General features: G+C 57.7%; 1 protein-coding gene across 2 annotated transcripts in view; it reads left to right on the plus strand.

Moving 5' to 3' along the window:
- The window catches only part of LOC122449783 (beta-galactosidase-1-like protein 2), a 37,409-nt gene extending 10,593 nt beyond the window's left edge, over positions 1-26,816 (plus strand). The window contains exons 2-19 of one of the 2 annotated variants that reach the window (XM_043481790.1): positions 813-1,010; positions 2,907-2,975; positions 3,430-3,525; positions 5,437-5,545; positions 12,345-12,437; positions 13,796-13,877; positions 17,550-17,620; positions 19,509-19,593; positions 21,197-21,334; positions 21,767-21,847; positions 22,880-22,986; positions 23,606-23,746; positions 23,881-23,952; positions 24,132-24,210; positions 25,240-25,327; positions 25,491-25,602; positions 25,840-25,956; positions 26,087-26,816. In XM_043481790.1, the coding sequence (XP_043337725.1) occupies positions 813-1,010; positions 2,907-2,975; positions 3,430-3,525; positions 5,437-5,545; positions 12,345-12,437; positions 13,796-13,877; positions 17,550-17,620; positions 19,509-19,593; positions 21,197-21,334; positions 21,767-21,847; positions 22,880-22,986; positions 23,606-23,746; positions 23,881-23,952; positions 24,132-24,210; positions 25,240-25,327; positions 25,491-25,602; positions 25,840-25,956; positions 26,087-26,173 (1,825 nt within the window). In that variant the 3' untranslated portion in view covers positions 26,174-26,816. The remainder of the gene's footprint in view (positions 1-812; positions 1,011-2,906; positions 2,976-3,429; positions 3,526-5,436; positions 5,546-12,344; positions 12,438-13,795; positions 13,878-17,549; positions 17,621-19,508; positions 19,594-21,196; positions 21,335-21,766; positions 21,848-22,879; positions 22,987-23,605; positions 23,747-23,880; positions 23,953-24,131; positions 24,211-25,239; positions 25,328-25,490; positions 25,603-25,839; positions 25,957-26,086) is intronic. The other variant, XM_043481791.1, reaches the window with a different exon arrangement.
- The last annotated feature ends 920 nt before the right edge of the window (positions 26,817-27,736 follow it).

Raw genomic sequence — 27,736 nt, forward strand, 5'->3', positions numbered from 1 at the left:
CTGTGTCTCAGCCAGGGCTGGTTCTTATGAGCCTCTTTCAACCGTGTTTGAGTTTAGCTTCTGTATGAAGATAAATGGAAACACCAGAGAGGCGTAGGGGCCTTTTCAAAGCAGGGCCAAGGCAGCAGTGACCATTCCTCTCCTCCCGTCCCCAGCTCTCCTCAGCGTCCAGCTTGTCTCACTGCTTCCTCTGAGAGACGGGCTGGCAGGGTGATGGGGTGGGGGTTGTGTGTCGCGTGAGGGCTCCCTCCCCGCCGCCAGTCCTCCAACTCCAGGGCGCACATTCTGTGGACTCACCTTCCTGGCAGCCCCCTGGTGGGTGCTCCCCGTCCAGACGCCCCTCGGCCACACCCGGTCCTCAGGAACATGAACCTTGGACGCAGGGTCCCTGAGCAGACGCTGTTCCTAACTGGTCCCTCTCTCCAGGTATCTGCTCCGCCAGCCTGGGGGCTGTGACCTTGAGGTGACCCCGAGGTACCATGTCAAGTAGCCGCTGCTTTGATGTGTGTCCTGTGGCCGCTGTAGGAAGCCACGTCCGCCCCGACTCCTCTCGGTCCCAGCACCGAAAGGCAGCTTCTCCGCCCTTAGGCCTCTGCCCGTGTGCACCCCGACCTCCCTTCTGAGTGTGGCCCCGTGTTGAGAGCCGGCTTGTCTGTTCCTCGCTGGCTGGGTGTGAGCGCCGCTGACGCGCGTGGCAGCCTCGAGTCTGCTGGCGTCGGGGCCGTCCGGGGGCTGGAGGCGGAGGCGGGGACCGGCTGCCCGCAGCCCCCGCGCCCGGCTGGCGGGCGGCTCTGAGGCCCTGTCTCCTGCAGGCTGAACTGGAGCGGCCTCGGCGCCTCGTTGTTGTGGCGCCGGCACCTAGGGCTGCGGGCCGATGGCCAGAACTTCAAGCTGGAGAACTCGGCCTTCTGGATCTTCGGGGGCTCCATCCACTACTTCCGGGTGCCCCGGGCCTACTGGAGGGACCGTCTCCTGAAGCTGCGGGCCTGTGGCCTCAACACGCTGACCACGTGAGCGCCGCCCCGCGCCCCGCGCCCCTCACCTGGCCCGGCCCCCCGTGGGTGTAAGGGGGAGGAGCCCGGCCCCCCGTGGGTCTGAGGCGGAGGAGCCCGGCCCCCGCGTGGGTCTGAGGCGGAGGAGCCCGGCCCCCCCGTGGGTGTAAGGGGGAGGAGCCCGGCCCCCCCCGTGGGTGTAAGGGGGAGGAGCCCGGCCCCCGCGTGGGTCTGAGGCGGAGGAGCCCGGCCCCCCGTGGGTCTGAGGCGGAGCAGCCCGGCCCCCCCGTGGGTGTAAGGGGGAGGAGCCCGGCCCCCCGTGGGTCTGAGGGGGAGGAGCCCGGCCCCCGCGTGGGTCTGAGGCGGAGGAGCCCGGCCCCCGCCTGGGTCTGAGGCGGAGGAGCCCGGCCCCGCGTGGGTCTGAGGGAGGAGCCCCCCTCCCCCCTTGCCGAGGTGTGTGTGGACTTTCCCAGCACACCTGTCTCCATATCGCTTTCTGGAATCGTCTTCAGAAGCTGCGGCTTCTCTCCTGGAACAAGCGCAGGGTCAGCCGGTGGTGGCCACCCGCCTCTGTGCTGATCCGGGAATCAGTTACCACATGGGCTCGGTTGGGAAAAAAATCTTGATCATTTTGTGGATGTCTTTTTCAGCATTTCCAACAGATGTTTAGATCCAAGTCTATGAAATCAAGTGCATGATCAGGCTGGGTTATTAAAACTTCAGGCAAAAATGTGTGATTATAAGTCAAGGACGTGGGTTTTCTTGGTAGTTTATGAACCGATTTTTGAAGACAGTTCTAAGAACAGTTATGGGGTGTTCTGAGCCATGACAGCATCAGTTGAACAAAGTATGTGATTTTCCAGGAAGGTTACCTAGTGGGATCCATTTATTTCTGGTCCTAAGGGGGGCACATGCTCGTGTTACAGGGCTCCTGACAGGGGCTGAGCATTTTGCCTTATAAGATCAGGAGAGTCTGTATGAGCTCTTGAGTCTGAAGTGGAAGCAGGAAGCCACCTATTCACCTTTGCAATCGGAGACCTTCCCCCAGAGGCTGGCGTGGGTGGCGTCCAGGAGAGGGGCATCCGGGACTCAGGCAGCCACTTAAGGAGCTTACATTTCCTGATCTTCTCTTTGGGTAAGAACCTCAGTCTGTGGCAGGGTTGGGATTCTGAGTATTGCGTTAAGAGCAGTGCTGAGGAGTAGGGCTCCTTTTTCCCCTACTTTTGTTGCCGACCAGGGTTCTAGGACTCTGATCAACAGGCACTGACCAGAGGCCAGAGGAGGGTCGCAGGAGAGGGTGTACCTGAGGGAAGCAAAAGCAGTAACTGGGGCTCCTCCCAGGGGTGGGGGTGGGTCTGGAGGGGCTGGCGTGGGGATTAGGTGGTCCCCCCACTTGGTGGTGCTGCGTGGAAGGGGTCCTGCACGGACCCTGCTTTCGCCCCCGGCACCTCGGAAATGGCAGCTGGGTTCTGGGTCTTTCTGTGTCTTGGCTGTCCTTTGCCCTGCGTGCATGCGGTTGTGTTTAGTCTCTTAGCTTCTCTGTATTTTGTTGCTGGAGGTGTTTGTCCAGGTGCAGGCAATGCGGCAAGGGTTCCAGGTCCTAGCCTGCCTCACTTTTAACTGCTTTGCCCATAAAGTTACTTCTTTCTCTGGTGAAGAGAGAGGATGATGGAGAAGGGGGAGGGAGGGATACCCCCAGACCTCTTGGCCCCCTGCCCTTCTCCCGGCAGGGGTGGGGGGCTTGCGCTGCTTCTGTGAGCTCACTGGTCTCTCCAGTTCTTCTCCATTCCAGCCCTGCACGTGAGAAACCCGTCTTCAGCCTCATGAGGGTTTTAGGGACGGAGATGCTGGTCTGGGAGACAGAGTGGAGAACCACTGGAGGCCTCACACCTGTCACCCTCTTCCCTGCCACAGCTATGTCCCGTGGAACCTCCACGAGCCGCAGAGAGGCACATTCGACTTCTCTGGGAACCTGGACCTGGAGTAGGTTCTGTGACCCGGCCAGGTGGGGCCGGGGGCCTGAGGGACGGGGACTCACGGGGCATCCTGGGCAGAGAGGACCACAGGGGGAGCCTGTGCCGGGCCCCACGCCCTCCGTCGTGACCCCGCCACCCCCGGGCCGGGCCTGCCCCCACCCCCGAGCCCAGCCCTGAGGCCCCTCCCCAGGTGCCCGGCTCTGCAGGGTGGTCCCGGCTGGGCTGGGGGCCTCAGGTCAGGCCCTCAGTCAGGACCCCATGCCCCGGGCGAGGCTCTTTCTTCTCCTCGTGCCCCAGAGTGGCCGCACCGATGTCCCAGGCTGGGGGCTTGGCGGTGACCCCCGGGGGAGGGGCGGTGGTGTTCTGCCCTCAGCGTCCCCAGCCCCCCGGGGAGGGCCAGGCGGGCGAGGGGAGGGGGTGCTGGGCTCCGAGCCCTGAGAGTCGGTGACCCTGACCCCCAGGGCCTTCATCCTGCTGGCGGCGGAGGTGGGGCTGTGGGTGATCCTGCGTCCAGGCCCCTACATCTGCAGCGAGATGGACCTCGGGGGCCTGCCCAGGTGAGCGGGGCCGTGCCTCGGCGGTGGCTGGGGGTGCCCTGTGCGCTTGTGTGAGCGCTGAGCACCCCATGGGCCTGAAGTTGCTGCCTACGTGTACGTTTCACCCTGTGTGGAGGTTCTTTTTCAGAATAAGTGGCCCCCAAAGGGCAGCCTCGTCAGTGACGTCACAGTTACTGTCCCCGTCAGAGCCCATGTGGCTCCGCGCCGCAGGGCCGGGAGGCCGGTCTTAGGCGCCAGGCCCTGCTGCAGGGCTCGGCCTCGGTCTGGTCCCGCCCGCTCCAGACGGGCCTTGCTTTCTGAAAAACGGGAGAAGTCAAACCCACCCTCCTGTTCCTTAGATGTGCTACAAAGCATTTTTTTTTTAGGGGCGAGCATTTTGATAGAGGAGAAACACGCTGTTTTAGTTTTATCTTTTGCCTTCAGATCTCAGGCCCCGATGAGCTATCTTGGGATGGGGTCTCCACAGGAGTCAGAACCCTGCCTGTGGTTGGCTCAGGAGTCGGGCAGGATTACCTAGCGCCAGGGCCAGTCCTGGTCCCAGGTGTTATTACCACTAGTAATATTCCAGCAGAAGGGTTTCCTGTTGACGGGGTCCCATGCTCCCGGTTCTAGCTGCTAGCTCCCTCTCCCCAGTCGGGGGGGGGGGGGGGGGGGCAGGCTGGTCCTGTGTGACGCCTTCTGCTCTGTGAAGGCCTCACTCTCACCCTCGGGCGATAGGGCCTGCCCCACTGCCCAGACCCTCGGTCGCTGGCCTTCAGCTCGGCGCGGGGCCCTGAGGCTCACACAGCCAGGGCAGCCTCGCCCCCTCCTCCCTGCGGATCAGAAACCCTGTGTCAGCAGCGCCTCCATTAAGTCTGAGCTCTGAAGCCCTCAGGCCTCCCTGCACCCTGGGCTCAGGTCCTGGGCGGGCATTCCCGGGGGGCAGAGCTGGGCGTGCTGCAAACGGAGTCCCAGCGGGGACCAGAGACTAGAGCTTTCCCTGTGAAGGACTCAGGCGTTGGCCCCAGGGGGCTGTCTCTCCACGGTCACCCAGTGACCTGACGCAGTCATGGCTTTCTCAGCCTGTACTTCTTCTGGACCAGGATGCGAGGAGCACTGGGGCCTTTTGCAGGAAAACATGAATGTTCCTCAGAATCTGTATAAGGAAAACACCTTGGCTGCAGGTCTGGAAGTGGTGCTCCGTGCTTACCTGCTGGGTGAACACCACAGGCAGGCCAGAGCAGGGTTAACCTTCTTTGTCTCCAGCTCCCCCTCCCTCTCCCCTCCCCCCTCCCCATCCTCCCCTCCCCCACTCTCCCACACCCTCCTCTCCCCCTCCCTCTCCCCTCCCCCCTCCCCATCCGCCCCTCCCCCACTCTCCCACACCCTCCTCTCCCCCTCCCCCACCCCTCCCCCAGCAGGCCAGCCCAGGGTTAACTTTCTTTGTCTCTAGCTCCCCCTCCCCCCCCACCCCAGGCGAGCTCTGGATGCCGAGGACCCCTGCAGATGGGGAACAGCCGGGTTAGAAAGGGGAGGCCAGACCCCTTCTCTCGGCCCCCAGGCTGCCTTTTCTGCTGGCAGCAGAAGGCGATGCCTGTGTCCTCCAGTCTCAGGGATCCTCGACCCCTTTGTCTTCGCCCCTCTCTGATAAGATGTTGTGTAGTCTTGAGACATGGGCCTTGGCTTCAATGAAAAGCTTTGGTCCCTCTGACTGGCAGCCAGACCGCTGGCCCTGACTCAGAACTAGAATGGCCAGCGGTGCTGGGTCCTCGGGGGAAAGCAGGTTCTGGCCCGTGCCAGCGTCTGCCCTGCGTCCTGACTGGCCTCCAGGATCACCCCTGGGCTCCCTTAAGCTGCTCCTTTTCAGCCGTCATCCTGCTCAGAGCAAACCCCCAGACGGTGAAACTAATCACCCTCCCCTTTTCATTCAAGCTGGTTACTCCGAGACCCTGACATGAGGCTGAGAACAACTTACAAGGGCTTCACGGAAGCAGTGGACCTTTATTTTGACCACCTGATGCTCAGGGTGGTGCCGCTCCAGGTAAAAGAGCAGACTGGGCCTGCCCTCCGCGCCCCCGCCGGTCAGGCTCTCGGCCCGGCTGGGCTCACGGCGCTTCCCGCGGCCGCGCCCTTCTCCGCGGAGGCCTGCCTGGTGCCGCGCTGCCGTGGGCGGGAAGCTCCGAAGGCCGGCGCGGTGCGGGCGGGCGCAGGGACGCGGCGCCGGGCGCGGGGTGGCGGCTCGCCTGGCCTGTCGGTCCGGACTCGCAGCGCGGGGTCCAGTTGTGCTGGAGAGACGCCCCTGGGACAGCCCCTCGCCTGTGAGGAGGGGGCCTTCTCCTTATAGTCTCCACTGATGACGTCCGGAGTCCGTCCTCTGGTTCCCAAAAGGGTGCAGGTTTATCGTTCAAAACACACGTCTTCAGATGAAGCTGGGGGAGAAAGTGTCCTAACGTGGCATCTAACAATTGGAAGCAATGAAAAAGCAGGAATGCAAATAAACCCAATTGCTTCTGTAAAAGAACTGCGACACTGAGAAATTAGTACAGTTAAAAAATTAGTTCATTGATAAAAGCGGCTGAGAGTCAGTGGTTTGGGATATTCACAGCACACAGATCAAAGGAACTGTTGGTCCTTTGTAGGGTGGGCAAATAACACACAGGATACCCCCATTACATGTGAACTTCAGATAAACAAGGAATACATTTCTTAAGTATACATATGTCCTAAATATTGCATGGGACAGGTACATTAAAAAATTCATTTCTTATTTAAAAATTATTTGTTGTAAATTCAAGCAGTATAACTGGATGTCTTGTATTTTTACTTACTAAATCTGGCAGCCTCAGTCATGAAAGAGGCAAGAAGCTAGGAAAATTCTTAGTCTAGATTTTTGCAAGGAAGATGGGCTTGCCAAGACGATTCAGTAAGCTGTCCTAGGCTGGGCGGCGGAGGTGGGGTGGGGCTGAGGGCCCTGGGGGTGGCTGTGCTAGGGATGTGACCCAGAATCCTTCTTAGGCACAGAAAGGTCACACCTAATCCAGGACAGTTTTTTCTGGGTGCTGTGCTTAGGCGCTTAGTCGTGTCGGACTCCATGCGACACCATGGACAGTTGCCCGCCAGGCTCCTCTGTCCATGGGGATTCTCTAGGCAAGAGTACTGGAGTGGGTTGCCATGCCCTCCTCCAGGGGGTTACAGATATCTGTTTGAGTCCATTTTCACTTCTGTTGGATATATACCCAGAAGTGGTATTGCTGGGTCACATGGCTTTTCTGTGTTTAAGATTTTGAGGAAAAGTTAAGTGTTCCACAACACAGTTTTACATTCTCATGAACAATACATAGAATTCCAATTTCTTGACACCCTGGCCCACAGTTGCTGTTTTTTGTCTGTTTCATAAAAGCCATCCTAATGGATGTAAAGTGGTATCTCACTGTGGTTTTGATTTGAATTACTTAATAATTAGTGATGTGGAGTATTTTTTCATGTCCTTACTGGCCATTTATATATATTCCTTGGAGAAATATTTATTCCAATTCTTTGCCCATTTTTTAACTGGTCTGTGTGTTTTTGTGGTTGTAGGAGTTCTTTCTTCAGTATCTATCAGTCTCTTATCAAATGTATGACTTGTAAATATCTTCTCTCGCTCTGAGGGTGTTTACTGGTAAGTCCAGTGCATCTTGTTTTCTCCTTTGGTGCCTGTGCTTTAGGTAAATCATTGCCAAATCCAGTTTCCTGACACTTCTCCCCTGTGTCATCTTCTGAGAGTTTCATAATGTTGCTCTTACATTCTGGTTTATGATCTCCTTTGAGTTACGTTTTTCAGATGGTATGTATAACGTAAGGGCACAGCTTTGTTTTGTGCATGTGCATATCCAGTTTTCTTGCCATCATTTGTTTAAAAAAATGAGTGACCTTTCCCCATTGAATGGTTTTGCCTCCCTTGGAGAAAATCCTTTTGACCATATGTGTGAGTTTATTTCTGGGCTCTCTATTCTATTCCATCAGTCTATATATTTGTCTTGAGGCCAGGACTGCACTATTTTGATTACCGTAGCTGTGTGGTAAGTTTTGAAGTGAGAAAGTGTGAGACCTCTAATTTTGTTCTTTTTTTCCAGCATTGTTTTGGATATTCAGAGTCTCTTGAGATTCCATGTGGATTTTACGATGCCTTTTTCTGCTTGTTTAAAAACACTGGTGTTTTGACAAGGATTACATTGACTTTGTAGATTGCTTTGAGTAGTAATGACATCTTAATAATATTAAACCTTTCAGTCTGTGAACACAGGATACCTTTCCATTTATTGGTATCTTCTTTCTTTTGGCAACATTTTGTAGGTTTCAATGTATAAGTATTTTGCCTCCTTGATTAAATTTATTCCTAAATATTTAAATCTTTATGCTGCTATTGTATGTAGAATTTTTCACTGATAGTGTATAGAAACCATTGAATTCTTTGTGCATTGGTTTTTGTATCCTGCGGATTTGCTGTATTTGTTTATTAGAACTAATAGGTTTGTTTGTGTATATAATCTTCATGGTTTTCTAATCATAAGATCATATTGTCTGCAAACAAGAGATAATTTTGCATCTTCCTTTCCAACTTGGATGACTTATTTCACTCTTTTTTTCCTAATTACTCTAGCTAACACTCTATACCTTGTTGAATAGAAGTGGTAAAAGCAGGAATCTTGTCTCAGTCTTAATCTCACAGGAAAAGCTTTCAGTGAGTATGAGGCGGGCTGTGGGCTATTCACATATAGCCTTTTTAAAGGTGAGATAGTTTCCTTATATTAGTAATTTGTTGAGTATTTTTATTATGAAATCATGCTGAATTTTTGAAATGCTTTTTTACAACATCGTTTGAGATAATCATGTTTTTTTAACCTTCATTTCATTAATGTGGTGTATAACATTGATTTTATTGAACCATCCTTATATTCAGGAATAAACCCCACATTTTCATGGTGTATAATCTTTTTAGTACGCTGCTGAATTTGTTTTTTTTAGTATTATGCTTAAGATTTTTGCATCAATATTCATGAGGGATATTGGTCTGTAGTTCTCTTTACCTGTTAACTCTTTTTCTGGCTTTGGTAACACTGGCCTCATAGAGTAAATTTGGAAGTGTTCCCTTTTTTCAAAATGTTTAGAATTTGAGAAAGATTGGTGTCACTTTCCTCACTAGTTATAAATCTGTTCAGATGTTTCTTTTTTCACAATTCAGCCTTGGCATGTTGTGTGTTTCTAGTTGAGTCTTTTCTTACTCTAACTAGAGGTTTGTTAGTTTTGTTAATCTTTTCAGAGACTCAAGAAAAGATTGGTTGATTTTTCCCTATTGTTTTTCTAATCTTCTATTTCCCCTGCTTTCATATTTCTTATTTCCTTCCCTCTGTTACCTTTGAGTTTAGTTTCTTCTTTTCCAGTTGCTTAAGGTGAAAAGGTGGGTTGTTGACTTGAGGTCTTTCTTCTTTTTTTAAGTGTTTATAGTGCTTTCATTGTATCCCACAAGTTTGTATGTTGTGTTTTTATTTTGTCTCAACATATTCTCTAGGTTTCCTGAGATTTCTTTGAGTCACTGATTGTTTATTCACAGTCTTGTGAATTTTCCAGTTTCCTTTTTGTTGTTGGGTTCTACTTTCATCTTTTCTGTAATTGGAAATGATACTTTATATGGTTTCAACCTTAAATTTTATTAAAACTTGCTTTATGGCCTCACATATGGTTTATCCTGGAGAGTGATCCATGTGCGTTTGAGAAAAATGTGTGTTGTGCTGTTGTTGGGTGGAGTGTTCTGTATACACTTGTCAGGTCTAACTTGTCTGTAGTGTTGTTCAAGTCTTCTGTGTCCTTCCTGGTCTTCTGTCTGGTTATCCTACTGAAAATGGAGTATTGAAGTCTTCTACTGTTTTTATAGAGTTGCATTTCTCCCTTTAATTCTGCCAATATTTACTTTGGCGCTCTGGTGTTGGTGCACATGTGTTTATATTGTATCTTCTAAATTGGCCCTTTTATTGTTGTGCAAATATGAATATCTATACACCTGTGTACATTAAATGATGTCTTTCTTTCCCCCTTCTAACAATTTATGACTTAAAGTCCATTTTATTTGTTACTATAGTCACCCCCTGGTCTCTTTTGGTTACTGTTCACACAGAATATCTTTTTCCATACTTTCTCTTTCAACCCATGTAGGTCCATAGATCTAACATGAGTGTCTTGTAGACAGCCTATAGTTAGGTATTGCTTTTTTATGCATTCTGAAAATCTGTCTTTTAGTTGGGGAGTTTAATCCATTTATATTTAAAGTAATTACTGATAGGGATGCACTTACTTTTGTTGTTTTGTTATTTGTTTACTGTATGTCTTATAGCTTTTTTCTCCCTTATTTCCTTCATTACAGCCTTCCTTTGTATTTAGTTGATATTTTTTTTTTTTCTTTTGCAGCAGATTTTACTAGTTGAATTTTTTAAGTGACAAGTTTTGGTTCTTTTTATTTCCTTTTGTGTATATTCTACAGATATTTTGGTTATCATGGAGATTACATACACTCTCCTAAAGTTATGACATTCTATTTTATATTGATACCATCTTAACTTCAATCACATACAAAAACTCCTACTTTTTTACAGCTCCATCCCCTTTATATTATTGCTATCACAAATTGTATTTTTATATATTGTGTACCAATTAATATAGACCCATAATTATTTTTATATACTTGTCTTTTAAATCCTGTAAAGAATAAGAAATGGAGTTACAAACTAAAATTATAATAATACTGTTTTTTACATTTTTTCACATATTTACCTTTCCCAGGGAAGTTTATATTCTCAGCTGGCTTTGAGTTTTCATCTAGCATCCTTTCATTTCAACTTGAGGGACTCTGTGTAGCATTTCCTATAAGAAAAGTCTAGTGGTAATATATTCTTTCAGCTTTTATTTGTCTGACAATGTCTTAATTTCTCCATTATTTTTGAAGGACAGTTTTGCCAGATAGAGAAATCTCACTTGCTAGTTTTTTTCCTTCAGTACTTTGAATATAGTATCCTACTGCCTTTGTCCTGCAAAATTTCTGATGAGATATCCACTGGTAATCTCACTGGGGATGGTTAGCAGACATTCAGTCCACACTAAAAGGTCTTGGATGTTTGGTCTTATCCAAGCTATTTAGTGTGGGGCAAATAGGCTCATGGACATTTTGGGTAAAACTAGATTTCAAGGACCTTTTGGCATGAACTGAATGTCATATGAACCAAATATCTTATGGACTGAATGTCTTGTGGATGTTTTGGACCAAATGTTCTGCAAGGTTGGGAATCCTTTGTACATGTCAAGTTGTGTTTCTTTTGATCCTTTCAAGAATCTCTGTCTTCTGACAGTTTGATAATATGTATTGGTGTGGGTCTCTGGTTTAATGTTACTTGGATTTCACTGAAGCTTGGATCTCTGCCCCTTTCTTCTCCTTTTGGACTTCCTATAAGTGAGTGTATTTGTCTGTTTACTGATTTGCATAAAGTCTCTTAGGATCTGTTCACTTGTCTTTATTCTTTTTTCTTTTTGCTTCTCAGACTCAATAATTCAAAATGACCTGTCATCAAGTTTGCACACTCTTTCTTCTGCCTGTTTGAATATGCGGTTGAACTCCTATGGTGAATTTTTCTATTTAGATAATGTACTTTTCAGCTCCAGAATTTCTGTTTGGTTTTTTTTGAAATCATTTCTGTCTCTTTATTAATATTCTCGCTTTGTCCATATGTCCTTTCCTTGATTTCTGTCCATGCTTTTCTTTAGCTCTTTGATCATATTTATGACAGTTTTAAAATTTTAAAATTCTTTGTCTTCTAAGTTCAGTGTGTGTGTTTCTTTAGAGGCCATTTCTAGTTCCTTTAGACACTGTTTCTAGAGATTTATTTTGTTCTTTGAATGAGTTACATTTTCCTGTTTCTTTGTATGCCTAATTTTGGAGGGTTAAAGTTAGGCATTTATAAAGACAGTCCCCTCTCCCAGTGTTTGCAGTCTTCTGGAAAGACCTTTAGTATTTAGTGGGCTCCCGAGCCTTGAGATCAGCCTGGGATGCAGGTCTGAGATCTTCTCAGGTATTTTCTTGGTATGTATCCTGTCTGGTTTGTGTGTGTGCTTTTTAAAAAAAAAAAAATTCCCCTAGCTGCTTTTACATGTTGATTTCTCCAAGAGTCTCACCCTGGATTCTTCTTATGGTCTTAGATATTCTATCATATTCCTCTGCCTGTAATCCCTTGCTCCTGGGCATCCATGGGTCTGTAGTCCCCCTGAAATGTTTACAGGCTGTGACCCATCGCTGCCTTTTGCAGCTTCCAGCCTGAGGTCCAAACCATACCACCGTTTTTTGTCTGATCTCTAAGTCAGATGAGACAGAAACTAGTTCTCTAGGGAGCCCACAAATAGCCCTTCTGTCCTGACGGACGGGCTGGAACTCAGGCTGTGTCCTTCTGACTTCACCTTGCTACTCCAGGGAGTGGGTGGGACACAGGTGAGCAAAATCATGGAATGTGCCACCGTTTTGAATGTCTTTTCTTGATTGGATGTTCCCTTGTTTGCTTAAACATTTGGCTTGTTTCCAGAGACCCTATAAAGTTCCTTTAGTCAGTGGTACAGTTGTTTTCCTGTTGTTTCCCCAGGGGGACAAAGGCCTGGAGCTCCCTTCTCCCTGTCCCACTGATGTCACTCAATTGTGTATCAGACCTTTTGAGACTTGAGCTTCTGAACGGACGTTCTGCTGTCACTGGCGCTAAGTGTGGTGACATTAGCTGGTGCGGTTCCCACCACAGCCTCAGCTTCTGACTGCTCTGTTGTTTTCTCAGTACAAGCATGGGGGACCCATCATTGCTGTGCAGGTGGAGAATGAGTATGGGTCCTACAACAAAGACCCCGCCTACATGCCTTACATCAAGAAGGTAAGAGTCAGCTCAGCTCACCTCTGCGCCTTCCCTCTATGGGCTCTGCTGCGACGTATGGGCCTGTCACCCAGCACCATTTACTAAGCGGTAAATCCTTTCTCAGACCTTGATTGCAACAAGGTCTTCACTTGTGCCCTCCATTGACTGAGTTTAACAGGGATTTCAGTACATATGGCGCTGCGGGGGCTGAGAGCAACAGAACTGCCTTGACTGAGGGCGTGGCTGGAGGCCTTCCTGGTGGTGGCGGCTGCTGATCTGACTCCAGCACTCAAAGCAGTGGCCCCTCCTCTGGCCGCATGTTGGCTCCCTCTGGGGATTGTTTAAACTCACTGTGCCCAGGCCATATGCCATCCGTTAACCAAGGGCCTCTGGGGTGGAGCTCAGACATCCGATTCCAGCGAGCAGGTGGCTGGAGCCCCTGGCCAAGTGTGCGGCAGAGCAGGCAGGGGCAGGGCCAGAGCGACACTGAAAAGAACAGGTGTGCTGCAGTCCACGGGGTTGCAAAGCCTCGGCTGCGGCGAGTGACTGACAACAGCTGCTCAGAACTGGCTCCTCTCACTCGGCAGCTGAGACCTGGAGCAGATGCACCCATTTTTCTAAGCCCCTGCTCTCTCTTCTGTGAGTTGGGATCGATGAGAGGGTTTGCCTGTCCGAACTGTATGTGCAGCCAAGTCGCAGGCTCAGTGTTGCTCCAACATCCAGTGAACAGTCAGCACACAGGACACTGATGACGTCACAGGCACCAGCGCTTTGTACTTGGGAGGGTCGGCCCCCGTGTGCGTCGAGAAAGCCTCAGTGCCTCCAGCTGATCTGACGAGAGCTGCTCCGGCCCCCGGTGTCCTGGGCGACACCCCTGCTGTCACAGGCAGAGTCGTGTCCATCTGGGGACTCCTCCAGTCCCTGCAGACGCTTGGAGGGTGTCACCCAGTGTCCCCTCCTCCTCCGCAGAGGGGCCAGGCTGCCTCGGGGAGGGTGGTGTTCTTGAAGCCAGATGAGAGCTCAGTCCTTGTCTGGGGCAGGCTTAGGCCAGCAGGGTGTCTTCTGCCACAGCGCCTCCTTGAGACCCCCTGGGCCAGAGCCACGATGCCTGTTCTGTGCCGGTGAGGCCGGGCCAGGCTTCCCAGTCCCCGGGCTGCAGGGACGGAAGCTGCCCTGCTGTCCCTCCTGTCTGGTGGTGACCCTGGTGTCTGGGACGGGGTGCATAAAGGGATGCTTGCCTGGTCCTGAAGCCCAGGGGAGGCTGGGCTCCTGGGACGCTCACTTCTCTGGGCCCCAGGGCCTGCTCCAGGCGGAGGTCAGGGTGTGACATGGCGGGAGGTGTGAGGAAGGACAGCCTGTTGTCTGACCCCTCGCAGGCCCTGCAGGACCGGGGGATCGTGGAGCTGCTCCTGACCTCAGACAACCAGGACGGCCTGAAGAATGGCATTGTGGACGGAGGTACCTGCCAGGAGGCCGTGGGGAGGTGGGGGGGCGGTGTCGACCTGGCCTGAGCTCTTGTGTGCTCCGGGCTGGAGGGGCCGACTGGTGGCGCACTGGGGACACCCAGGGCCCCGTGGATGGCAGGACACGGGACAGCAAGGTGGGCGTCCAGCAGGGTCCACAGAGAGGCCAGGCAGACCACCGGCTGGTGTCCGGCAGGGACAGCTGGCTCACAGCTCGGTCCTCAGGCCCTGTGGGCACCCCCTTCTCGTGGTGCTGGGTCCCCGCCAGCCGCTCCCACTGGAGCAGAGGGTTTCGCCCCGTCTCCCTGCGCCGCGCCCTCCTGGGTGCCTGGCCTGTCCCCTCTGGGCGGCAGTCTCTGCTGGCGCCGCGCTCCTCGAGTCCACGCTCACGGCTCCCAGCGCCTCTGCTTGCCCGAGGGCCGTGGTCCTCTCTCCCCGACGCTGCCCTTTGCAAGGCCGCAGTGGCCCCTCGTGACACGTGCGGTGCCCGCAGCCTCCGACCCGGTACAGTGGGCCTCTTCTCTCACTGGCGTCCGGGCGGGCACCTCTGGGCAGCTCCTCTCGGTCCGCCCCTCTCGACGCGCCTCCCGAGGGGCCCACACGGTGGCGCTGTGTCCTGTCGGGTGGGGGCAGGACCCGGGCTGTGGGCTGCGGCGTCCGGCCCTGGAGCGCGCTTCAGCCGCGGGGACAGCAGAGGAGCCTCGAGCGGCGGGTGCGGGCTCTCCGGGGCCGCTGGTGGCCCCGCCCCTCCACCGCGGGCCACGCCCCGGCCCCCTCCCCTCCACCGCGGGCCACGCCCCGGCCGCCCCCGCCCTCTCCACCGCGGGCCGGTCCCCTCCCTGGCCCGCTCCTGCTGCCCGGAATGATTTTTTTCAGTTAGTTAAACGTGATTGGCACCCCACTCTAGTACTCTTGCCTGGAAAATACCTTGGGCGGAGGAGCCTGGTAGGCTGCAGTCCATGGGGTCGCGAAGAGTCGGACTCGACTCAGTGACTTCACTTTCACTTTTCACTTTAATGCATTGGAGAAGGAGATGGCAACCCACTCCAGTGTTCTTGCCTGGTGAATCCCAGGGACGGGGGAGCCTGGTGGGCAGCCGTCTATGGAGTCGCACAGAGTCGGACACGACTGAAGCGACTTAGCAGCAGCAAACATGATTTAGACTTTGACCAGGTGTGAAAGAAATCTTGGAAATGCTTGTGAACTGAGAGGCTATCCTTGACGTTTATACAGAAGCGCGTGTGATTAGGCAGTGAGCGGGAACCTCCATGCAGCACAGAGCTCTTCTGGGTGCTCGGTGATGACCCAGGGGTGGGTGGGCGGCGGCGGGAGGCCCGGAGGGAGGGGCATGTGTATACCCACAGCTGATCCACGCTGTTGTGCAGCAGACACCAGCAACATTGTGGAGCGGTTATCCCCGAACAAAAACTCAAAAACAAAACAACAATGAAAGAAACACGTGGTGCAGCCTCCGTGGCCCTTGCCCTGAGGTGCCCACTTGGAGCTGTTTACCTTTCCTTTTGACTCTGCCTCCGTGATTCTAAATAACCTGCACAGAGAGCCCTGTAGTGTGGATGTCAAGCCCCCTCTCCTGCCGCCCTGGCCCCGTGGCTTTCCTGGGTGCAGCTGTGCCCCCAGCTCTGTCTTGATGGGCACAATGTTTGGGGCCCGAGTAAAGGTCCTCATGCCGGCCGGGCAGCCCATCGGTGTTCTGGACGGTGCTTGTGGCCAGCTAGCTTCCAATGTAACCCATTGGTTTTCCTTTTCTTTCAAATTTTTTTCTGTCCTTTCTCTTCCCTGTCTCTCTTAAACACTTGACAGCAGCTTCCAAACCCCGTCAGGGTGTTTTAAGACGCCTGTGCCTGTCGGAATCTGATCCAGTCCGATGGCGCTGGCCCCTCACCATCCCGATGGTGGCCCAGGTCCCCTGGAGACTGGGTCCGGGGACTTTGAAGTGTTGTCCGTCATTTTCTCCACGTGCTGCTGTGACTCGGGCCCTGTGTCTCTGCGGAGCCCGCCCTCCTCGGCGCGCTGTCAGCTGGACAGAGCAGTCCTGGAGGCGGCTGCTCCCTGCTGTGCCGTGCCACCTCTTCTCTGGTTCCGTCCTCTGTGGGTCCAAGGCAGGTGTTCACCCTCTGTGCCGTGTGGCTCTCCAGCTGTCTGTCTTCTCCTTTTCCTTTTGCTTTCTGAGCAGTTTCCTCAGCCACCTTCTCCCCAACCTTGTATTTCCTGCACTGTTTTCCTTGAATGTGTTTCTTTTCTGATGGCCTGCTTGCCAGTGGCTGTGACCAGTGCCCCTCCCTGTGGGGTGACTGGACTGAGGCGGCTGTTCCAATCAGGGGAACCAGGTGTGGTGTTGGGGTTGACTTTCACAGGATTAAGTGACTCTGGAGAGAACTCTTTGGGCCAACACGATGAGAATCTGGGGGCAGGAAGGTGCAGGAGCCATCTTCCGGGCTTCCTCTTCTGCAAGTGCCCAGACCGCTGGGGCTCGGCTTTCCTAGGGGGCCAGGCACAGGGTTGGGGGAGAGGTGGCTGGAGGGGGCCCCGGGCCTCGGTGGGTCATCACCTCTGCCGTCACAGGATGGTTACAACCCCCCCCCCCCCCGGCCCCTTTCCAGGTTCCTCAGGTTTCCCTGAACCGTGCCCCTCCTCACCCTCCACGCTATTCTCTGGGCTCTGAAGGGGGGTGGGGGGTGGGGATGGAGAAGGTGCAGGGCTCCCTCGGCTGGTTTGACCTGTGGCTCCAAGGTTTCTGGGCCAGTTCAGACTGGCCCCCTGTCGGCCTGGCTCTTCACTTTAGGTGAGGAGAGTCCAGATGTGGGGTCTTCTCCATACCAAGTTGGCCTCCTGGGGTCCCAGCTGATGTTTGCTTTTTAAAAACTTAATTAATTTTTTATTAGAGTTCAGTTGCTCTCCAGTGTTGTCAAGATCTCTGTTTTGGTTTTTGTTTACTCACCACGTGGCCCCTGGGACCTTCCTGCCCCAACCAGGGATGGAAACTGTGCCTCTGCAGGGGACACGCAGTCTTACCCACCAGACCTCCAGGGAAGTCCCATGATCACGGCTCATGTTCCACAGGAGACTACCCAGTGAGCATCCACCTTCCTGGGCACAGCAGAGCTCAGGCCAGGGCACGAGAGCTCCTCTGTCCAGGGACAGGAAGCAGGCAAGAGCCTCGGAGCCAAATTCTGCGTCCATGCCTGTGGGCCAAACATAGCACATTTTTCTCGGGCATGCTTTTCCCTAGTGAAAAGCCACAGGGCCTATTGCTGGGGATGGATCAGAATACTAACCCTCATCTAAGGTGTAAAAGGGGAGTCTTCTTAGATGGTCACCCAGTGCTGGAGGCTGGAGATGGAAAGTGAATGTCAGACTGCGGGCTCCTGTGAAGGAGGAATTAATGGAAACACACGCTCAGGTTGTGAAAATTATGTAAATCCAACCCAGCTGCTTTGAGAGCGGATCTCTGTAAGGCCCGTGCTGAGTCGTGGAGTTTCCAGGATGAACCAGGAAAGTCTCCTGGCGACAGAGGAACTAAACTCTTGGTTGGCGATGGGAGACGGTGTCAGGATTTGTCTACCTGCTGGTGAGCTGAGACATCAGGGGCGTTCAGTCCTCCAGGTGAGGGGGTGATCTCTGTCCCCTGTCTCCTTCCTGCCCGCAGTGCTGGCCACCATCAACCTCCAGTCACAGTCGGAGCTGCGGCAGCTCACCGCCATTCTGCTGGGCACACAGGTGCGTGCGCGCTCAGCCTGGGTCAGCGTCAGGGGCTTCAGTGGGCGGGGGACCACGGGGGCTCGGCCTTCAGCTCTTCCCCCTTTCCCAGGCACGGCCCACCCCGCCCCCGGGCTGCCTGCCCCTGGGGAAGGGAGCCGGGTGCAGGCAGGTGTGTGGAGGTGGGTTCCTGCCTCTCCACGAGAAAGGGGGCATTTCTGAAGTCCTGGAACTTGAGAGCTCCGTGGACTCAGCGAGCCCCCAGTGTGCTCCGTGTGGGGAAGATGCTTCCCTGCCTGGGTCTGGCCTTGACCCGCCGGGACTCTCAGGGCCCAGAAAGGCTGTTGTCTGCTGTCTTCACCTGGCGGGGGGCACGGCCCGTCAGGCCAGCGCGGAGTGAGCCTCACGGGCGATGAAGCTTCAAGGCCGCCCTCGCCTGCCTTACGTGCGGGCCGGCGGGTGTCCCCTCTGAGACCCGCGCCTGGCGTGGCTGCTGGTGGGCTCGCCCCCGGCCCAGAGAAGACGCCGTGGGGTGCTGGGGCACCCGCATCCCAGCCGCTGCTATGGAAAGGCAGGGGTGGGGTCCAGAGGCTCAGCCGCTGGAGGCTCGGGGCAGTGGGAAGTCCCCAGGGCCGGCCCCGCCCCGCGCTTCTGTTTGGAGGGAGGGGCAGGGAGGAGGCAGGATGGGGGCGGGGGGAGGGAAGTGCGGAGGGGGGCACGAGCCCCGCCCGCCCGCCCTCGCGCAGCCTGTGCCACGCCTGCTGGCCGGGGTCGGAGGCCACAGGGCCTCTGCCCTCAGGGACACTGAGACCCACTTGGGGAGAGTCCTGGGAGGTACGCAGTGCCCTCAAGGTCGTCCAGGACAAAGACGGTTCTGTGACCCTCAGCTTCCCGTCCCTCTTCTGGGAAGCGGAGGTTGTGCTGGAACCGACTCGTAGGGCCGTTTGAGGGTCAAGTGGGTGATGTTTGGGGAGCACCCAGGACAGGCGTGCTCCCCACGGGCTCCTGTGGACTCACGCTTGGAGAAGTGGCCCGCGGCCGGCCAGCCTGCCCGCCGCGCCCGCCGCCACCGGCCTCTCGCGCACTGCTCAGCCACGTGTTTTCCTCCAGAAAGGGGCCGTGGACCCAGCCCGGTTCAGATCAGAGGCCCCGTCTGGTGCTCAGGGGTTTCACACGAGCCCCACCGGCCCCGGTCCCTGCCCCGTGACCGGAGGGTGGATGCTGGCATCTGCGGGCGCCTCCCAGAGCTGGGCCGTGTGTGCTGACGGCGCCAGCTGCCTCGTCTCGTGTGACTGTCCCAGTAGCCGTGTTCGTCTGTTCTCCAGTTCAGGACAGATTCCAGGACAGAGGGCCCCGGCAGTCAGGTCAGGGCACGCAGGACGGTTGGTGCTGAGCCAGCCCTGAGCCACGGTGACCTGCGCTGTCGGCGGACAGTCCAGCCCTGGCCCTCAGCCTGGGGCCCCTCCCCGCAGGGGAGACTGCTGACCTGTGTGACTAGCGACCCTCATTAGTGACCCAGACGTGGTACGAGTGTCCCCTCCGGAGGTGGGCAGCCTGGAGGAAACCGAGCCCATGGCCTTTCCCGTGGCGCGGTCGGGACCTTCTCAATGGACCGTGACTCTGTGGTCCCCGGATGGGACGGGGATGCTCTGTGTGCAGGGGACGCTGACCGCCAGGCTGGAAGCCGCAGGAGCGCCCCTGCGGGAGAGAGGAAGGCGTGAGGGGCCGAGAGCTGGGGCGGTGTTGGTGGACCCTGACCCTCAGGCCGGCAGCCGCAGGAGCGCCCCCTGCGGGAGGGAGAAGGGCGCGGGGGGCCGGGAGCTGGGGCAGCTCCCTCAAAGGCCAGCCTGTGGCGGGGGAAGGGCTGGGCGGGCGGAGGCGCCAGCTAACTCCTCCCTTTGGCGCACAGGGCAGCCGGCCCAAGATGGTGATGGAGTACTGGACGGGCTGGTTTGACTCCTGGGGCGGCCCCCACTACATTCTGGACTCCTCAGGTGGGTGCTCGGCGGGACCCCATGCAGGCCTTGTCTAAGTCCCGGCCTCCGACGCAGGACTGAGCTCCAGAGGAGCTGCCAATGGTGTGAACTGGCTGCAGTGCGGTGCTCTGGGCGTCTGTGCGCACAGGCAGCTCCTGAGAGGGTCCAGAGTCCTCTGTCTCAACAGGGCAAGGAGCGGTCAGACGCTCCTCTGCGGTCTTTCTAATGGCTCTGGGGTAGTGACGCATGCCCGTCGCTGCCATCCAGCCAACACAGGACGTGTGTAAAGAGGAGATAAAAACCCGGAGTCCAGAGCAGACGCTTCCGTGTGTGTAGTGCAGGCATTCTCTGTCTGCACTCTGAGTGCACTGCAGGTGGAGGTGTGGGCGGGTGTGGGCGAGTGTGGGCAGGTGTGGGCGGGTGTGAGGTGTAGGCAGGTGTGGGCGAGTGTGGGCAGGTGGAGGTGTGGGCAGGTGTGAGTGTGGGCGGGTGTGAGGTGTAGGCAGGTGTGGGCGAGTGTGGGCAGGTGGAGGTGTGGGCAGGTGTGGGCGAGTGTGGGCAGGTGGAGGTGTGGGTGGGTGTGGGCAGATGTGAGAGGTCCAGAAGCCCGGCTTCCTGCACTGTGCGATGTGGACGCCCCCACTGCTCTTGAGGATGCAGAGACACCCCCCTCCTCCATGACCTCTCGTTTTGAAGACCTGGGTGCTTCTGGGCTTCGCTGGTGTCTCAGCAAAGAACCTGCCAGGAACACAGGAGGTCCAGGGTCTGTGCTTACAGACCGAGTTGCAGCCAGCCTCCCTGCACATCAGCCTGGCGCACCTGGCATTTCCCTGGGGTGAATCCCCAGCTAGCACTGCTTTCTTCACCTGGGCGTGAGCTTCTCCAGGAAGAGGACTGTCAAAGATGTCCATTCCCCCCAGATTCATCAACGGCCACTGTTATTTATCAATAATGGTAACATTTGCTGATAGGGTCTCCCCTGTGGCTCAGTGGTAAAGAATCTGCCTGCAGTGCAGGAGACTCGAGTTCAATCGCTGTATCTAGAAAATCCCCTGGAGGGAGGAAATGGCGACCCTCTCTGGTGCTCCTGCCTGGAGAATCCCAGGGACAGAGGAGCCTGGTGGGCTGTAGTTCATGGGTCGCAAAGAGGCAGACATGGCTCAGCGATTAAACAACAGCAGCGCCTTGTTCAGCTCTTTTCCTTCAGCCAGTGCAGGGGTTTAAAACTGTATGTGATGTTCATTAACCGTGCATGTTACTCCTCCACTGATTCTGTGCATATGGCGGGCTCGTTCTCCAGCGGTGGGGGGATGGGGAAGATGGTGGGGGCCCCCAGTGGGCCAGGGGGCAGTCAGACCGTGCTTCTAATCAGGTCCCCTCAGTGAGCACCAGGTGAAGTCCCCTGGGGGGGAGTGGGGGCGGGAGGCGCGGCCCCGGCCGCAGCCTTGCCGCAGGCAGACTCGTCTGGGAACTGAAAGCCGCTGAAAGCCAGGCTTTGGACTCGGGGCCTCCAGCCACGGACTGCAGCTGGGTTCAGGGAAGCCACGGGCCAGAGCGGTGAGGGGCCTCCTGGGGGCTCAGGGCTCATGATCACTTGGCCATGAGATGCCCCTCCCCGCAGAGGTCTTGAACACAGTGTCGGCCATCGTCGAAGCCGGCTCGTCCATCAACCTGTACATGTTCCATGGGGGCACCAACTTCGGCTTCATCGGAGGAGCCCTGCACTTCCAGGACTACAAGCCCGATGTCACCAGCTACGGTTCGTATCCCCGACAGGGCACCCACACCACTCCCCGGCACTTCAGGGGCGTCCCTCAGGGACAGCGGCTGGCACCTCCCACGTGAAGGTGAGGTTTTGTCCAGACCATCACCGAAGCTTCCAGGGTGTAGATCAGTTGGCTAGGGAAGGAAATGGGGCCCAGGCCAGGAGGGGTGGCCCTTGGGGGGGTAGCCCCTCTCCCTCCTTAGGGCCTAGAGATGGGGTGACCCTGGACCCCCGCGTGCCAAGTGGGGTCTGGACACTTTGGGGCCGTTCACGTGTTCAGTGTGTGTGGAATTCTGATTGACGGCCGGCTTACGTCAAGTGCCTCGCCTGCGGCATTGCTGGGGCGAGGAGCCCACTGCTGAGCCCGCCTCCTCCCGGGACGTTGTCCTGGGGCCTGACGCCCGTGGCCTGTCTGGTATCTTGCAGACTACGACGCTGTGCTGACAGAGGCCGGGGACTACACGGCCAAGTACACAAGGCTCCGGGAATTCTTTGGCTCCATGTCAGGTACCTGCACGCTGGCCGCTGCTCTGAGACCTCAGAAAATGGGCTTCCTCCCCTTCCCCATCCTCTCACACCTCCCTCCCCCGCACCATCCTCCCTCTGTTCTCCCCCTCCCCATCATCCTCCCTCTCCCCCATCGTCCCCCCCTCCTCCCTGTCCTCCCCCTCCCCCATCATCCTCCCCGTCCTCCCCTCCCTATGGTCCTCCGCTCCTACCTGTCCTCCCCCCATTGTCCTCCCCTCCTCCCTCTGTCCTCCCTCTCCTCCATCGTCCTCCCCCTCCTCCCCCGTCTTCCCACCATCCTCCCCTCTTCCCCCATCCTCCTCCCTCCCCCACCATCTTCCCCATCCCCCCACTTTCCTCCCACCTTCCTCCCGCTCCCCCACCTTCCTTCCTCCTCTCCTCCCCATCCTCCCCCTCTTCCCACCATCCTCCTCGTCTTCCCTGTCCTCCTCCCTCCCCCTCCATCTTCCCCATCCCCCCACCTTCCTCCCACCTTCCTCCCCCTCCCCCACCTTCTTCCTCCCCTCCTCCACCAGCCTCTCGCTCCTCTCCGTCTCCCCCTCTTCCCGCCCATCCTCCCCCTCTTCCCCCATCCTCCCCCTCTTCCCCCATCCTCCCCCTCTTCCCCCATCCTCCTCCCTCCCCCACCATCTTCCCCATCCCCCACCTCCCTCCCCCTCCTCCCCCTCCTCCCACCATCCTCCCACACCCCACATTCCTCCACCCTCCCCATCCCCCTCCTCCCCACCCCACCTCCCTGTGCAGGAACTTCCTAGAAAGGATAGGGAAGTCTGAGCGACTATTCTCATCCGAGTAGGGGTGTTGCCAGCTTCACCTCCTCACAGGTGTCTTATTTCGAAGGGTGTGAGAAGCAAGCCCCTGTCCAACCCCGCATCTTCCTGGAGGGTTCTCTGTGTGGCTGGCAGTGGTGTGTTCTGCTGGGTGTGGGCAGGAGCCGGGGCTGGCGGTGGCTGGGGGCACAGTGACTGTCGGGGTCCTTTGGGGACGCCCCGCTGTCTGCTTGTGGTGCAGGGGCCCCTCTCCCCGTTCCGCCTGCCCTTCTTCCCAAGACGGCGTATGACCCGGTGACACCAGCTTTCTACGTGTCCCTGTGGGACGCCCTGAACCTCCTGGAGCTGGTGAGTGCGAGCCGGGCCCTGGGCTCAGGGCCTCATCCCCCACCACGGACTGCGGGCTGCAGCTGGGCCCACAGGCGCCCTGAGCTTCCTGGAGCTGCTGAGCTGGAGGACGGAGAGAACCAGTCTCCACGGGGCTCCACCCCGGCCTCAGCTCAGAGTGCAGAGGACAGGCAGACAGGGGGAGGAGGAGGATGGAGGGATGCAGGCAGCCAGAGGAGGAGCACGGAGGAGCGGGGAGGGATGCAGGGAGCCAGAGGAGGAGCACGGAGGAGCGAGGGGGCCGAGGCGGGCTCCACCCCAGCCTTAGAGCTCAGAGTGCAGAGGACAGGCAGACAGGGGGAGGAGGAAGGAGGGAGGCAGGGAGCCAGAGGAGGAGCACGGAGGAGCGAGGGGGCCGAGGCGGGCTCCACCCCGAGCCCCAGGCCCCAGTGCTCAGATTCCTCCTGTCCCTGGTCCCCTGACCCTGATGAAGAATCGGGCAGGACTGTGGTGCTTGCCCATGTGATAGCAAATATAAAGTGGTCATCCTCACCGCGCCCCGCGTGCTGACCCCATGGGGTCGCCCGAGGCGAGGTGGCCTCTGTCAGTCAGCCTCGCCCCCCGTCTCCTGTCCGTGCAGCCGGTCACCTCGGAGCACCCGGTCAACATGGAGAACCTCCCGATCAACGGGGGCAGCGGGCAGTCCTTCGGGTACACGCTCTATGAGACCACCATCACCTCGTCCGGCGTCCTCAGCGCCGTTGTGCGTGACCGGGGACAGGTAGGGGCGACCCCGCACCCAGATGCTCCCACGTGTGGAGATGTCCCCGCGCCGCGGCTCCATATCCTCCCCGCCCCCGCGCCGGCAACCCCAGGCCCCCGCCGACGCTGTGGGCCGTGTCTGCTCCTCGGCAGGTGTTCCTGAACACGTTCTTCCTGGGGATCCTCGACTACAAGACGGCGACGATCATCATCCCCATGGTCCAGGTTCGCCCGGGGGCGGGGCCGGAAGGGGCGGGACTGGGCGCCGCCGCAGAGCTGCGGTGGGAGTGGCTCTGTGATCTGAGACCCAGTCTCGGGCTCAGCCTTTAGGGAGAGCTGGGGCGCCCACGAGAAACCCCGAGGGGCGGCTGGGGCTTCCTCAGGGCGCTCCGTGCTGCCCACAGGGGTTCACGACGCTGAGGATCCTGGTGGAGAACTGCGGGAGGGTCAACTACGGGGACAGCATCGACCAGCAACGCAAAGGTGGGTCCTGGCGCCTCCCGCCCGGCCCTCCCCACAGGGGCACCGCGGGCACGGCGCTGCGCCAGGGGGGGGCTCCCGGGTGGACGGGGGTTCCTGGAGGCTCTGGAGGGGGTGAGTCCTGGGTCCTCCTGGAGGGGGTGAGTTCTGGGGTTCCCCTGGAGTGGGTGAGTCTGGGAGCCCCTGGAGGGGTGAGTCCTGGGGGCCCCGGGAGGGTGAGTCCTGGAGTCCCTGGAGGGGTGAGTCCTGGGTCCCCCTGGTGGGGTGAGTCCTGGGAGCCCCTGAAGGGGGTGAGTCCTGGGGGCTTTCTGAACCTTCTCTCTCTTCCTTATCTGTCAAACCCGGGGGGATTTCATGCAGTCTGAGATAGGAGCTGGACGAGAACCCTCCCCAGGCAGGGTCGCCTCTGTCACCTTGAGGAAGCGATGTGGTCAGACTGGGGCACCCGGGTCCTAGCACGACCCTCCCCTGCCCAGACCCCCAGGGCCTCCCTGAGGGGCTTGCAGCTGTGGCCGCCCCTGCTCCCCCTCCTCCTGGGGTCCCTGGCCGGGTCACTGGTCTGCTCCATCTGGGCCCCAGCACACTGACCTCAGTAGCTGCAGGCTGAGACGTCCCAGTCAAACCTGTCCTTCGGGTCTCCTTTACTGTTGAAAGCCTCAGCCCCAAAGGGAGTGCCCCCCAGAAGGCCCAGAGGCAGACGCCACCCCGGGTGCCTCCTCAGAAGGCCCAGAGACAGCCGCCACCCCAGGTGCCCCCCCCAGAAGGCCCAGAGGCAGACTCCGCCCCGGGCACCCCCCCGCCCCAGAAGGCCCAGAGACAGACCGCATCCTCGGCGCCACCCCAGAAGGCTCAGAGGCTTGGGGCTGGCAGACTCTGCCTGCTGGCTCAAGGGGCTTTGGGATGGCAGGGGAGGAATTTGAATGTGAAGAGCCCCTTGGGGGAGCTGGCCTCTCCGGGGAGTCTTTTCTGGAACTTTCTGCCGGGCCCACAGGGCCCCTGTCCACCCTCCTCGCTCACCTCCTCTTCCCACAGGTATCATTGGAAATGTCTATCTGAACGATTCTCCCTTGAAAAAATTCAAAATCTACAACCTGGAGATGGACAGGAGCTTCCTGCGGAGGTGTGTCCTGCCCTGTGCTGCCCGAGGGCAGAAGAGGCTGCCGGGCCTTGCCCCCGCCCCGCCCCGGGGTCCCTGGGACCCCCTCCCCAACCATTGTCGCAGGCCACAGGGCGGGCGGTGACTCTGGACATGGTAGGGCCTTTCCCTGTCCGTCTGCCTGCAGGTTCACTGGAGACATGTGGAAGCCTGTCACGGAACAGCCCATGTTCCCTGCGTTCTTCCTGGGGGCACTGCATGTCTCAGACACCCCCTACGACACCTTCATGAAGCTGGAGGTGTGTAACCCCTGCCAGGGGCGTGCACACCGCGTGTGCCCACAGGCTCCCCATCGTGGCCTCCCTAGTGGAGACCTCCGGGCACGCTTCTCAGGGCCAGGCTCGGGGGTCCAGTTTGCGCCAGGCGCTCTGCGGGGGCAGCTGTGGGCTGGGGGCAGTGCTGGCTGGTCCCTCTGAAGTTGAGAGCCGCCGTCACTCCGAGTTCAGCTGACTGATGCGTCCCCCCACTTTTCGTAGGGCTGGGAGAAGGGGGTCGTGTTCATCAACGGCCAGAACCTCGGCCGTTACTGGAACATCGGGCCCCAGGAGACCCTCTACCTCCCCGGCGCCTGGCTGGACGCAGGCTTAAATAAGGTGGGGGATCGTCCCCCAGGACCCCTCAGCCCTGCGGCGTCTCCCGTGGCGGGGCCGGGGCGGGGGCGGGCCTGGGTGGGCGGGAGAGGACAGACGTTCCGGCCCGAGACAGGCTGGTTATCTCCCCCAGATCATGGTCTTTGAGGAGAAGAGGGCGCAACAGATAATCCAGTTCGTGGACACGCCCAGCCTGGGCCAGCACAAGTACGTGCACTGAGCCGCCCAGGCCCGCGACCCCGCTGACCGGCCTGTGCCCGCTCCGTCCGGCCTGTGCCCACTCCGTCCGCCCTCGGGAGCCCACCCGCTGCAGTTGAGCCTCGTCCTGTAGGCTGGGAGGCGCGAGGACGGGGCGAGGGGCCCTCCCGGGAGAGCTGCCCTGCTCCCCTGGGCCAGACGGAGGCCTGGGGACTGTTCACCGTGGGGGCCGGTGGGGCCCGGCTCCTGAGTGCTTGCTCCTCTGCCCCCGGCCCGGCCGTGCCCTCGTCCCTGTGGCCCCGGCTCTGAGCTGGGGGTGTGTCACTGTCCGTGGAGGGTGGGGGGAGCCCGCTGTCCGTTCACGACTTGCCCAGGCCTCTCTGCCGTCCTGGGAGGACGCCAGTGCGGTGCAGGGCCTGCACCCCGTGGGGTCGCGTCTAAGAGTCGGGCCTTACCTCCCGCGTCCACGTGTTCCCTCCTCGCTCGGTGTGAGGCAGCATCCCCTGAGGAAAGGCCGCTGCTCTGGGGGGCAGGGCGGTGGGGGGCGGGGCGGGCAGCCTCCTCCCGAGTGTCCATCCAGACTCTGGGGTGTGCCCAGGGGTGAGTCCTCTGCTGGGCTCCGGTTCACTGCCCTGAGTTGCAATAAAGCCACAGAGTTGAGTCCAGGCTTGCGTGTTGGTGTCTCTCTGACCTGGTCTGTGTGCGGGGAGCTGAGACGCGGGCTTGTGGGGCTGGGCGCACAGTCAGCCCAGCTGGTGGGGGATGCAGACCGCCTGGTGGGCAGGGGGTGGCTGTGCCTGTGGGCGCACATCCCCACGGACCTGGATTCCCCTGCTGCTAACGGAGCCTCTTCTGTAACAGCCCCAGTTCAAGGGTGGGTTCCTCCCGGGAGTGGGACATGGCTCAGGTCTGCTGGGGGCACTGGTGTGCCGCCCCTGGGCCCAAGAACCGGGTCAAGTGACCGGCAGAAGGTCACAGCAGGCTGGACCCTGTGGTCCTGTTGGAGGCAAACAGTGGAGCTCACTGAAGCAAACGTGTGAACCGTGGCTGGGCGGCAGGGAGGTATCCAGAGCACATCTTGATCTCGTCAAAACTCACCAGCCCTTCCTGCCCCACGTTCCGCGGGAAGCTCAAAGCTGAGTGCCAGGAGCCGAGGCCCCTGGCTGGGCCCCACGAAGCCCATGGGTGTGCGTCCACCTGGGTGCGCCTGGGGTCTGCAGGTGAGCACGCCCTGGCATTGCTCTGTGCCACCTGACACGCAGCCCTTCCTGGTCGAGGTCCCTGGGTCCACCCGTCTTCCTGACTTCCCTGCCCGGTGACCCCAGCTTGTCCGTTCAAGCACCTAGGCGGGACGCGCCCTCCTGCTCACCCAGCCTCTGAGTGCTGGGCGCCTCGGGCCCTCCCAGGCCCCCTCCCCCTCTGTCCACACTTGCTGCGGAGGCCGTGCGCACGGGGCTTGTCAGCAGCATTCATTCTTGTTCTCTGCAACGCTGCATCCCCGTCCGGACTCCAGGGGCCCCAGCTGCTGGCCGCTCACCTCCACTGTGCATGTGCGGCAGCCACACAACCCCACACTGTCCTCGCC

The sequence above is a fragment of the Cervus canadensis genome, chromosome 11 (genome assembly GCF_019320065.1).
Source record: "Cervus canadensis isolate Bull #8, Minnesota chromosome 11, ASM1932006v1, whole genome shotgun sequence".
NCBI classification, from domain to species: Eukaryota; Metazoa; Chordata; class Mammalia; order Artiodactyla; family Cervidae; genus Cervus; species Cervus canadensis.